Consider the following 13,748-nt stretch of genomic DNA (forward strand, 5'->3'; position numbering starts at 1 on the left):
GATAAACAGCAATCCCATGCCAATGCTGGTTGGTCTGACTGGATGGACTGCTTTATGGTGTGTCTGTGGCATTGGAGCAGCCTCCTCTGTGTACACATTATTCCCTCTTGCCAAATTGCCACCTTACTGTGCAAAGGAATGGCTTAAGCTGTAATGACATAATTAATAGGGCTGTGCATGCCTGTCTGATCTGATTTGGGGCCTGGATCCAGGATTTTGGATCAGCACCAACCCTGGCTGTTCCAAGGCCAGCCTGACTCACATCTGGGTCCTGAAATTATTCCCAGGCTAGCTCCATTTGTTTAATCAGGGTTTAAAACCCTAATAAAACATGTGCTGGGGTAGTGAAAGGAGAAACTATGTCTTCTCCCCCTCCACACTACAGCCAGCAGGATTGAACCCTCTGGTCAATCCAGTAGGCTGCAGGGGGTTTGCTTCACCAGTATGTCTTCCCTTGCAGCTAGCAGGATTGAACCTTCCGCTCAGGTTCAGTCCCGCTCAGTTTGAGTGCATGCATATGTGCCCCTGCTGAGAACAGCACCTGCAGCCAAAGTATAGTGCATCTTCTGAACTAGCCTGATTGGAATCTGGGCTTTGGCCAGATCTGGTGCACAGCCCTTATAATTAGTGACATACCCTCCTACAACAAAGGCGGAACCCTGTTCTTGGGAAGAGAGCTCTGCCATACCATCCAGGAAATACTGGTCAGATGTACAAATCATCTCTTAATATGCCATGCTGTGCACAAGTCTTGCAGCCATACACACTCTCCATCCTTGCACTGGTTTAACCCAGTGTTAACCAACTGGTGTAACACTGATTAACCCAAGAAGTCTTCCATTAACCATAGCTTTCCATTACATCCAAAATGTAATTCAGAGCAAGCTAGGATCTTAACCAACTTTAAAACATGGCTTACAATCTTGACTTGTCCTGAATCTGCTTATCATAGTTTCCCAGATTATTTATTTCAACAGTTTATATACCACTTCACATCTTAGCCTCTCTCAGTAAGGTGACAAAAGGTACAATATTTAAAGTTAAAATGAACCTTAAAGTAAAATAACGTACTTAAAATGCCTGCTAAAATAAAAAGGTTTTCCCAAGCTGCCAGAAATTCAATAGGGAGAGGCCGTGTCTGATCTCAGAAAGGAAAGAGGTCCACAGAATTACTGAATTTAATTACTGAATTGTATTACCCACAATACTGAATGTACAGCTCCTGGTGGATACAATCAGTGCATCTGAGCCATGGGGGTGAGCTAAAGAATCATGACAGCCGGTGGGGTGTAGTGATTAAGGTGTTGGACTACAACCTAGGAGACCAGGGTTTGAATCCCCACATAGCCATGAAGCTCACTGGATGACCTTGGGCCAGTCACTGCTCCTCAGCCTCATGAAAACCCTATTCAGAGGGTTTCCATAAGTCAGAATCAACTTGAAGGCAGTACACATAAAGAATCAGGCAGTCCTTAAGGTACCCTTGACTCAAGTTGTTAAGGGCCTTGTAAATTAATACAAGAACCTTGAATTTGTCCTGGTAGCATATGAGCAGCAAGTGCAAGCTTTTAAGCACCTGAATTATGTACACTGTCCCTACCATTATCTCAGATCTTCCTCAAAAAAGAAAAAGAAAAAAAGATCTTGGATCATTTCCCAGTTCATTTATTTATTTTTTATGCCACCCTTCCTCCCAAAGGAGCCCAGGGCAGCAATTTTGAGGTGAGCTTGGAAAAATTCACCATCTCCAACATGGTGCAAGCAAGGCAATTTCGTCAGTCACTGGGCAGGGTTCAAGCGAAAGTGTCTGAGGAAGGAGTGAGCAAACTGCAGAGAAATGACAGAGGGCATTGTAGGCCAGAGGAGAAGCTGTGATATGTGGGAGGGGAAGAGCAAGCAGACATACCCATAGGGAGAAATCAGATGGGTTGACTCTTAAGAGTGTTGACAAGGCAAAAACACAATGAAGTCCTTCCACTACAAAAACAGCTGTAGAGACCATCTAAAAAGCTAGTGTTGGGATGATGCGTATACCCAGGGGTGTAGAATAAAAGAACCCATAGTGTGACTTTGGATGAATTATCTTACCCACGTGATTGCTGAACTTCCCTGGAACAGGAACCAACACACATCTCAGAACATGGCAAGGCATACAAGGTCCCACCCATTCTTCATTCGGTGGCCATGGGCAATGCTGCCTATCCTGCACTTTTGGTAGGAAGGATTAGGGCTGCCAGGTCAGAAGCATTCCAAACCTTTAGATTTCAGGGGTGAGCCCTAGTGATGTCACTTCCCCAGGCACTTTCCAACCCCTCCCCCACTCACCTCCCCAGGCACTTTCCAATCCTACACTCATTCCTCCAGGCATTTTTCCACCCACCTCACTCACTTCCTCAGGTATTTGCCCCCAATGATTTCCCCAGGCACTTTCCCAACTACCCTCTCATTCCCCCAGGCACTTTCCAACCCCCCCACTCACATCCCAGGCACTTTCCAACTCTTCCACTCACCACCTTCTTTCTCCTCCACTTTGGGTACTTACAGGCCTCTCTCCTGCTTGACCTTGGCATAGGCCTGGGCTCGCTCGCCGCCATAGCCTCTCGCCTGCTGTTGTCACCTCGCCACCACCCCTGTCTCTTGCCAGGCTCAGTGCCAGCCCCTAGGTCTGAAAGGGTGGAGCTCCCACTCTGCAATGCCCACCAGCATTGTGACAGGATGGTGGTGAGGATTACAGATTGGGAGCTTCACAGTCCCAGGAAACATCCAGCAGCTGGTGCGGCCTACCTACATCTGGCTGTGCCATGTTGTCACGTCAGGTGCAATGCCTTCCATCACCCTACATGGCAATGGGGCCATCAACATGCCCCTGCTGCCATTTTGGGTAATGGAAAGCATGCACACTAATGCGCTGATGCAAGAGGTGGCACAACTGGATGTAGGTAATCTGGAGTGACTGGGTGTAGCATTGCCAGGTCTCTGGGCCACTAGGTGAGTCACCCTGGAAAATTGGGGTGACTTATCCAGAGAGGACCCCCTAAAAATAGAGTCTCTGGGTAAAAACCAGAGACCTGACAACACCAGGCAGGATGAAGATTCAAGTTGGGCAGCATGGAGATTGCTGAAGCACACTAGCCTCCTTGGTTATCCTAGTACTTTCCTCTGTCCATCTCATTATGATAGGTACTTCTCTTTTTTTGTCTATCAGTTCTTAACACTGCATTTCATGCAGATGATGATATCACATCAGTATGACAAAGCTTCCCCTTCCCCCTGTCTTTTCAGAGGATTAAGGCAAGAGATTTCCAAATTCATAGTAATGTCCATAGGTCTGCTCTTTGATAAATTCAAGATCAACTTGCCAGAAATCAAGGTAGTTAAGAATATTTAAAGTGGTGTTTTTAAATATCTCATATTAATCAGAAATATTGGTATGTGAAAACAGCATAAAATGCACCATATTAAGGAAAATTGCTTTGCAAAAATATAAGGAAAGATTCATATTCAAATGCCTATGAATTTTCATGAGGACTTTAAACAATTGCAAGTTGTGATGTGGAAATAGGGAGAACTAAACTTAAGATTGGGAAAATGAGAAACTGGGAGAAATCAAAAATTGACAGATTCACCCATCCCTAGTGGGAGGAAATTCCAGAGTTTAGGGGTCAACACAGAGAAAGTCTTCTCCTAGCCCTCCATGTGTCACTGGTTCTGAAAGTGCAGAGCTGGCTGTCAGAGAGCTACCAGGCCCAATTCAAAGTGTTAGTACTAGCATATATAGCTGTCAGGGCCGGTTCTAAAGGGCGGCCAGGTTGGGCACTGGCCCGACAGCCCCTGGAGCTACAGGAGGCCCCTCAACCGCCCCTCCACTCCCCTTCCATGATCTGCACCCCCCCACGTCTCCCCACTTACCTGTCTGCTGTCTTTTACCATTGCCCTTAACGAAGATAGCGGCCGCGGTTTCCCTAAGGTACTGAAGCCCCTGCCGCCATTTTAGTTGATGGCAGAGATGTGAACGCGTAGCACGCATGCATGCCATCAACAAAGATGGCAGCAGAGGCTTCATCCCCTTAGGGAAACTGTGGCCGCCATATTAGTTAAGGGCAACGGTAAAAGACAGCAGACAGGTAGGTGGGGGGGCTGCACGTGTGCAAACACAAAAGCGAACGCTCACACACGCTGGGGCCCAGGGCAAGCTGATGCCCAAGGGCCCTGACATTCCTGGAGCCGGCCCTGATAGCTGTAAATGGCTTGGGACCCAAGTACCTCCCCATTATCAACCATCTCAGACCCTATCATTGACAGGTGAAGCATTGTTGTTGATGCTGCCACTGGGGGCTGCCCAGTTTGTGGTGATCTGTGACAGAGGCTGGACAGCTATCTGCGGGAGATACTTTAGTTGTGGATTTCCTGCTGTGAGCAGGGGGTTGGACTCGATGGCCTACAAGGCCCCTTCCAACTCTATGATTCTATGACAGGACTTTTTCAGTGATGATTCCCCATCTGTAGAATGCCCTCCCTGGTTAGGTCGTGTCTGTTTCTGTTATTATTGAATTTTAGGAGGAATTTGAAAACATTCCTGTTTATCCAGGCATTTGATTGGTGAAGGAGACTGTTCATGGCAACCTGGAGATCACTGGATAGGGTTGCCAGGTTCAATCCCTGGGACCGATCCTGTATCTTTAGGAGAAAAGAAAGTCAGCCAAGTGCACGTGTTCTTGCAACCCTGAAACGGGAAAAACCACAAAGTAGAATTCTCCCTCCCTTCTGCACAACTTTTAAAGATACAAAAGACCTCTGGGAGGCTGGGCCTGGCAACCAAGAGGTCTTCTGTATCTTTAAAAGTTGTGCAGGGGGAAGGCAGAATTCCACCTTGTGGTTTTTCCCGTTTTAGGGTTGCAAGAACACGTGCACTTGGCTGACTTTCTTTTCTCCTAAAGATACAGGATCGGTCCCAGGGATTGAACCTGGCAACCCTATCCAGTGATCTCCAGGTTGCAGATTTCTCTGAAATCCTGAAGAGCCACTTGCCAATCAGTGCAGACAGTACTGAGCTAGATGGACCAATGGTGTGACTTGGCACAAGGCAGCTTCTTGTGTTCCTAGAATATTTTAACTGTAGCTGCTTTTAGAATGTTTTAACTGCTTTTTAATATATTTTTTGCTAAATTGTTTTGTTGATGTGTTTACCTCCCAGGGCTCCTTTGGGTGGAACAGCAAGATATAAATTCAATAAATAATATAATATAATATAATAATATAATATAAGTTTTGAATAACTTTCGCCCTATTTCAAATTTCCCATTTCTAGGCAAGGTCATTGAGCCAGTGGTGGCTAATCAGCTGTCGGCACACTTGGATGAAACGGATTATTTGGATCCATACCAATCGGGTTTCAGGACTGGACATGGAACTGAAACAGCCTTGGTCGCTGTGGTGGATGATATGAGGAGGGCATTAGATAGGGGAGAATTCACCTTTCTTGTCCTCCTCGATCTCTCAGCGGCTTTTGATACTGTCGACCACAGTATCCTTTTACATCGCCTAGAGGGACTGGGAATAGGAGGCACTGTACTGCAGTGGTTCCGCTCCTTTCTCTCCGATAGGCATCAACAAGTAGCATTGGGGGAGGAGGTTTCAGACCCTTGGCCTCTCAATTGTGGTGTGCCACAGGGCTCTATCCTCTCTCCCATGCTATTTAATATCTATATGAAGCCACTGGGGACTATCATTAGGAGATTTGGGCTGCAGTGTCACCAGTATGCAGATGACACTCAGCTCTATCTCTCGTTTAAATCCTCACCAGAGTTGGCTGTGGAGACCATGTCCAAGTGCCTGGAATCCGTGAGTGGATGGATGGGAAGGAACAGGTTGAAGCTGAATCCTGATAAGACCGAGGTGCTACTCGTGGGGGACAAGGGAAGGTTGGGAGATATTGACTTGATGTTCGATGGGGTGAAACTGCCCCTAAAGGACCAAGTCCGCAGCCTAGGGGTTGTTCTTGATTCCAAGCTGTCCATGGAGGCTCAGATTTCGGCAGTGAGCCGGGCAGCTTGGTATCAATTACACCTCATACGTAGACTGCAACCCTACCTCCCTGTTCATCAGCTCCCATTGGTGGTACATGCCCTGGTCACCTCTCGTTTGGACTACTGTAATGCGCTCTATGTGGGGCTACCCTTGAAAATGGTCCGGAAACTACAACTTATACAAAATGCGGCGGCTCGACTACTTACAAACTGTCGCCGCCGGGATCACATCACCCCAGTGCTGTTCGATCTGCACTGGCTCCCAGTTGTTTTCCGGGCCCAATTCAAGGTGTTGGTATTAACCTTTAAAGCCCTACACGGTCTCGGCCCAGTTTATCTGATGGAGCACCTCCAACGCCACCAATTATGCCGCCCGACAAGATCAGCCACACAGGGCCTTCTCTCAGTCCCACCAACTAAAACAGCTAGGCTGGTAGGGACTAGAGAGAGGGCCTTCTCTGTGGCAGCCCCCACTCTCTGGAACTCCCTCCCATATGATCTTCGGCATGCCCCTTCCCTGAATGTATTCCGCCAGGCCTTGAAGACCTGGCTTTTCAGACAGGCCTTCGGGACTTCTGGGGAGGGTTAATCTTTTTTACTAATTGCCTGCTACTCTGAACTGTCACTGTTTTACTGCTTTATTGTTGTACTGTATTTATTATGATGTATTTTAATTGAGTTGTACGTCGCCTAGAGTGGCCATTGGCCAGATAGGCGACTTATAAATTAAAATTATTATTATAATAATTATTATTATAATATAATATAATATAATATAATATAATATAATATAATATAATATAATATAATATAATATAATATAATATAATATAATATAATATAAATTATATAAGCCAGCTCCTCCCTTGAATTGTGCCTTTCTTTGCCTTGCGGCACCCAACCCTCTTCCCTGGTCAGTATGGGCTTTGCTAGTTGCCAGTTGGGGCTGAGTAGGAATTTTTTTGGGGGGGGATTCTGATTTCAGAGTCCCTTTCATTTTGCCTACTCCATACTGCTGGGATTTGATTCAGTTGGCTAAATGGGGGAGGATGTGGGTTGTTGCGCTTTGGCTGGCATGGAATTCGGGCAGGTGAGGAAGGTGGTGTACAAAATAGGTGACTGAGGCATTGTATTAAAGGACACTCACTGGGGAACTGCCAGTTAAGCGTGGCTGGTGGGGATCTTGGGGGTGCCCTTGTGGGACCAACTTGCGCATCAGGATGAACGCCTGTACAGAGAGGCCGGGATGCAGAGGTTGGAAACATGTCATTGACTCTACTGGCAAGGAGGGATAATTTCACCCACATACTTTGCTAGGGAGTCATGGTCTGTAGAGACTGACATGCCCATTGAACAGGAGAGATAAAACCCTCTCAGCTAAGTATCCTTACCTGCCCAAAGTAGGTTTACTTTGATTGGAAGAATTGGATTTAATCTATAACTGTTATATTTGAAATAAATATAACATTAATCCATAACTGTATCACGAGTCTTCTTTGGCGTGGGGGCAAACAATGCACTAGGGGTGGAACTCTGATAGCTTCTATTGACCAATGCAAGGTTAATAAAAATCTGGGTGAAAGACAGCAGATAGGGTCAGATTCTTTGGGCACTTTCTGGCTGTTGCTCATTTTGAGTGGGATTCAATCACCTACCATCAAATTCATGTTGTGTGATTTAAGCTGATTTGGCATTCTTGTGCAACAACCCCTTTTCTCCAATAAGGAAAGTGATGGGAAAATGCACTTGAAATTGTGGTATAACACTTGCTGGATACAACAGTAATCTCCCCACAAACAAATCAGAATCAGCTGGTGTCATTTAACCTTCCCCCAAATTTTGCTCAAACAAATCAGAATGAATGATTAAGAAACAGCTCTTCTGGAAGTGACCTTAGTGGGTGAGAAAGAACAGGGTATCAACAAGGATCTGGGAAAGTGATGTGAATAACAATCAAAAAGGTGTGAAAGTCTCTGCTAGTGCACACAATTAAAAATGCTCTTAGTTCGCAGAGAGACACCCCTATTTAGCTCAGAACAAAAGGAAATGATTGCTTGGTTTGTTTAAAAGGCAGAGCTGCTGCCCCGAGTGCTTTTGGGTAGCCTGGAAGTAAACTGATGTGGAGCTTCATTTAATTGGACGTCTTCAGGGGAAAAGTGAAGGTCTGCCTGCTTTCCAGTTTATAATGGTTACTTAACATTGAAATGCCTGCCCCCAGTGCATTGTTAGAGGTTAATGGCATGAAGATGTTTAGAAAAAGAACACGCAGTAACTGCTGAAATCCTGGTGGAAATGTAGCCACCAGGCTCACACGAATACAATCACGGGAGGCAGGAGACAGGGACAATATGTATTTGAGCATAACCCTGCATCCAACATCAGCCCTTCCCTAATGTTATCCATGTATCCAGAGCATGTCTCCCATGGGAAGCCTGTTGTCCCCATGAGCTGGAACCTGGATTGTTCAGTGTTGGAGCTCATGGGACAGATAATATACATTCATGCCCTCCAATGCATGAATATCATTGGTGAATGTCTACAGCCCCATTTTCCAGCCTCACACAATTATAGTCACATGACTCTGAATGTCCGAATATGGCTTAAGACATTGTCCTGTTCATATCTTAATAAAATGAGTGGGACCAGCATAAGAGCCATATAGTAATGCTCTTCCACGATAGACAAAGTTTTCAATGGGATTTGCAGGCACACAAATATATATAAAAAATCCCAACAGGGCAGTACCGAAATGTCAAAAAATAGTCCAGTATCCTGTTTACCACAGCAGCCAACCAGCAGTCCACAAGCAGGACATGTTGTTCCTCAGCAACCAGCCTTCAGAGGTATGCTGTCTCTGATCATGGAGGAAGTATATAGCCATACTAACTAGTAGTCATTGAAAGCCTTATCTTATATGTATTTGCCACCACACAAGGAAGACTCGTGACACAAGATTGGAATAATGTTATATTTATTAAATATAACATACTAAATCCAAAGCAAGACAGCCAATCATTCAAATATAATTACTTCGGGCAGGTGAGGCTAATCCTAACTATGTGGGACTACACTCCCACCTTCAAAAGGCATTAATTCTCATTATTGCATAACTCCAGAGTGAAGGACGTGTGTAAAATCCTCACTCCTTGCTCTTGGAGCCATGCGCGTGGTTCCAACCTCCACACCATGGCCCCGCCGTACAGGCGTTCACCATGATGCGCAAGCCGGTCCCATAAGGACACCACCCAGATCCCCACTAGAGATGAACCCTGATGGTTCCCCGGGAAGTGCTCCTTTTATGATGCCTTAACCGCCTAAATATATAATCCCCCTATATACCTCACCTGCCCGAATTCTATGCCACAAGAGGGGATCAGCTCAAGCTTGGTCCACTCCACCCAACGAAGACAACAAAACCCTTAAACCCTTCATAATATCCTCCAAAAACAAATCACACCCCTGGTCTGAAAGATGAACACCATCCCCACGAAACAAATGTGGGGCATGGAACCTAATCCTGTCGTAGGGAATGAATGCCCCCCCAAGCGACAGGACAAGAGCCCTGATCTTCCTATTCACCCATTTCCGAGATCTATCGATCCTGTTGGGATGAATAGCACCCCTCCACACCCTTCTAACAAGCATATCTGACCACACAATTATAAGGCGTGGATATGAATTAATAAGCCACGTGAGATCGCGAGTGACTTTAACAAGCAGGTCCACACCTGGACGCTGTACCAAATCATTTTCCCCTAAATGGATCAATAATATATGTGGCCTATCCATAGAAGACATAATACGGCACACAGAAGGCAAAAACGCATCCCATAACATGCCCCTCCGGGCTACCCAGTGAACTGTAGCGGTAGCCGAAAGCTGCAGCTGGGTCCCAGGAGCAGACGAAGAAGCCCTCCGATGAGCCCAAAACAAAATTGAGTGGCCACACAAGACGATCCTCACGGGAATATGGATGCTTAGCAAACCTAGGGAAACAAAAACAAATCTTTATTATTAAGGCCTGACATAAGATTTGAATGCATCGGAACGCCATCTTCCAATCGCCTGTATATCGCTAACGCTCATGCCCACGAGGGCTGCGGCCGTAGCCGCACCAATCCGGAAAGAATGCAGCCCATAGACTCCAGCATCACGACCACTGGCCAACAAGGCCCGCCGAACAACGGCCCAAAATTGAAATTGAGTCAGGGCAGAACCATCAGCATGAATGAAAAGATAACACTGGCCCGCTGGCCGGAGAGACAGAAATTGCCGCATTGCAGCCACAGGGCACAATTCAGAGACCTGGCAACTGCGTAAAAACACAATAGTGCCACGGCCTTTCTGATCGGTCTTAGAGACCCGCAGGGAAAGCCTCACTATATTGGCACCTAATGTGCAATCGCCTATGCATAAGGCACGATAGGTCACATCACGCTTGGAGGGGGCCAATACTTCACTAGGGCGAAAAGCACCGTAAAACATCGTCAGAGTTACTGCGGCGAACAGGTGCGACTCATACCGAGATGAGCATAATGAATTAAACAACGCCAGGATCTGGAGGAGAACATTGGGCGTGATTGGCCTCCTCCGGTCAGTGGACCTGGGAGTGGAACGCAACCAACCCTCAAGGACCTTTCTGACCCTAAAATCTACAGAATGATCCGGCAGCCCCCGTGCCTTAGAGATAAAGGCAAGCGCGGAAAGGTGACCGGCGATAGTAGAAACAGCATTGTTTTGCCCTTTTAAAGTTATCATAAACTGCAATAGATGATCCACAGGAATAGGCCACGCCAAAGGCATCTCCTTGCTGATGCGGAAAGTCTGGAACTTAGCAAATGAACGCTCGTACGCATTTCGAGTACTGGGAGCCAGAGCAGCTGCAATCGCAACCCCAACTTCTAGTTGCCAAGGTTCCACAGGAAAGGTGGGACTGGCACAGGATCTAGTGCCGCTCCAGGTGCAAGCTCCCGAAAGCGCGCCATCTGTAAGCGGGAAAGGGCATCAGCAACGGAATTTAGTAAACCTGGAACATGCCTGGCAAGGAATAAAATATTAAAGCGCAAACATTGTAAGACAAAAGCCCGCACTAAGCGCATAACACGGGGAGACTTATAAGTTTGTGCATTGATAACGCAAACCGTGGACCAATTATCACACCAGAAGCGCACTGTGCGATTCAGAAATGACAATGGCCAAATATGTACAGCTACTACAATTGGAAAGAATTCCAGGAATGTCAAATCAGAAGTAATTCCATTGGCAAACCAAGAGGCAGGCCATCGCTCAGCGCACCACTGGGATCTAAATATTACACCAAAACCAGTTCCCCCAGCGGCATCAGAATGCACCTGCAATTTGGCTTCCAATAACAATTCCTGTCGCCAAAAGGAAAGGCCGTTGAATTCTGCCAGGAATTCAAGCCACATGTGCAAATCCGCTCTCATTCCTGCTGTAATACGCAGAAAATGAAAACGAGAGCGAACACCCTTCATGGCGTCACATAGCCGCCTGAGAAATGCACGACCAGGGGAAATAACTTTGGAAGCAAAAACTAAATGTCCTACCAGCTCCTGCAATTGACCCAGTGTAAGTTTCTTTAATACAAGCACTGATCGGAGCAGTTGTCGCAGTGCAACCAACTTATCCAACGGCAAACGTGATGACTGCGCTACCGTATTCACCTGGATCCCTAAGAAAATAAGGGAAGTAGCAGGGCCCTCAGACTTCTCAGGAGCTAGCGGAACTCCCAATTCCTCAGTTAAAGAGGTGAAGGATTGCATTAAATAGAGGCAGTGAGAAGTCCCAGCCGGCCCAACAAATAAGAAATCATCAAGATAATGAGCAGAGAAGGAGGAGGAAGCTTTCCTCCACAGTGCCCATTCCAGAAACGTGCTGAATGCTTCGAAAGAAGCATAAGACACTGAACAACCCATTGGCATGGCCCTATCTACGTAAAACTGGCCCTGAAATTTAAAACCCAATAAATCTACATCATCAGGGTGCACAGGCAGGAGGCGAAAAGCGGATTTTATATCACACTTTGCCATTAATGCACCCCTGCCAGCCCTCCTAACTACTCTCACTGCCTCGTCAAAAGAAGTATACTTAACTGACGCGTGTACCGGCGAAATGCCATCATTAACAGAGGCACCTTTCGGGTAAGATAAATTATGGATAAGCCGGTATTCACCAACCTGCTTCTTAGGCACAATACCTAATGGGGAAATCCTCAAATTTCTCAAAGGAGGAAAAGGAAAAGGGCCGGAAATACGATCGGCACTTATCTCCTTATTAAGCTTAGCTAACACAACAGACGCTAAATGGCCAAGAGAGGGCTGATTGACTACTGATGTAGCAATCCGTGGACCCTCAAAGGGAATACGAAAACCATCAGTAAACCCTTGCAGTATAAAGCTAGCAGCCTGTCTATCAGGGTAAAACTCTAACAGCTTAGCCAAAGGAGCCAGCTTGACCGGGCTACTGGCCTTGCGACGTACTGCCGCTGTTGCCAGAACCACGTTTGGGCTGGTGATGCTCCGCTGTACCCTGGCGAGCCGTACGTGCACGCTGACAGGAGGAACTAGGGTGGTTGCCCCCACACATTGCACAGGCGTGTCTGAACCTACAAGGACGTCTGAGGCATCTGCCAGTGCTGTTGAATGCCCAGCAGACTTGCTGGGATTGAACCCAGTGCCCGCCTTGGTTGGAACCAAAGGCGGCAGTCTGCGCTCGTGCTAACAAATGCCCACTATCAGCTCTATCGCCCAAGGTGGGCCTGGCGGGGGTCATAGATCGCAGCCAAAGACCGGCATGCTCAACATCCCAACGGAGGGTGGGATCTAATGCCGCCCTCTGCCTGAAATTCTCATCATACCGAAGCCAAGCGGTGCCAGAGAATTCACGGAAAGCACGATGAACAATGTCCTGATACTTTATCATGGACAAAGCTCTAGATGGATATGCCTGAGTCATAACCCCCATATAAATTGTATAGGCATTCAACCAATTAGGCCAGATGCGATCGACCCTCCGCTTAATGGCGGCCTCACACTCCTTAACCTCCTGACCATCCTTAGGTTTTGTTTCGTTTTCACGAAACAGGAGAGAAAACAAATCGATGTACTCTCCACGCCAAATTTTTTCCTTAGTTCCTAACAATAAATGGTCCCCTAAAGGAAGAGATGTGTCACCCTGTGGATAAATCCCTTGAGGAAGGGGCAAGTAAGCAGGTGCCAGAGAGGAAGAATTGGCAGACGGCTGCCAAGGAGATACTGCAGCAGCAGGCCAAGGGAGCTGTGGGTGCTGAGGCACCAACACCCCCCCCCATAAAAACAGTAGGGTGCGTAGAATCACCCAGCACCAGAGAACCAGCAGCTGGGGTATCCTGAAGAAGGGGACTGGAAGCAGGTACTTGTGTATTGTGAGGGTGTAATTGTTGCCCACCTGTATAAGCTGCAGGAGAAGCAACGACCGGCGGCATGGTGAACCCAGTAGACCCAGGAGTGAACGTGGCGGGCACTGGAGGAACAGGCATCTGTACATCCCGATGCTCAAATTCAGGCAAGGTAAGATTCGTGGGCGGACCAGTAGGCAAACCAACTGAAGGAGTATGCACCGAAGACCCCTCCATAGGCGTAGCATCTTCCAGCATACCAACTCTAGAAACCAAGTCAGCGAGAAGACGAGATTTAGTCATTTTGGAAGCTAACCTAGCAGATT

General features: G+C 47.0%; 1 protein-coding gene across 1 annotated transcript; it reads right to left on the reverse strand.

Moving 5' to 3' along the window:
* Window positions 1-9,312: 9,312 nt before the first annotated feature.
* Window positions 9,313-13,526, reverse strand: LOC133386584 (uncharacterized). The gene is made up of 2 exons (XM_061630276.1): window positions 13,473-13,526; window positions 9,313-10,012 (listed from the first exon to the last, which is right to left on the reverse strand). Exons 1-2 carry the CDS (start codon window positions 13,507-13,509, stop codon window positions 9,405-9,407), a joined length of 645 nt encoding a protein of 214 aa, XP_061486260.1. The 5' UTR covers window positions 13,510-13,526; the 3' UTR covers window positions 9,313-9,404.
* Window positions 13,527-13,748: the final 222 nt, after the last annotated feature.

Source organism: Rhineura floridana, chromosome 6 (assembly GCF_030035675.1).
Source record: "Rhineura floridana isolate rRhiFlo1 chromosome 6, rRhiFlo1.hap2, whole genome shotgun sequence".
Lineage (NCBI taxonomy): Eukaryota > Metazoa > Chordata > Lepidosauria > Squamata > Rhineuridae > Rhineura > Rhineura floridana.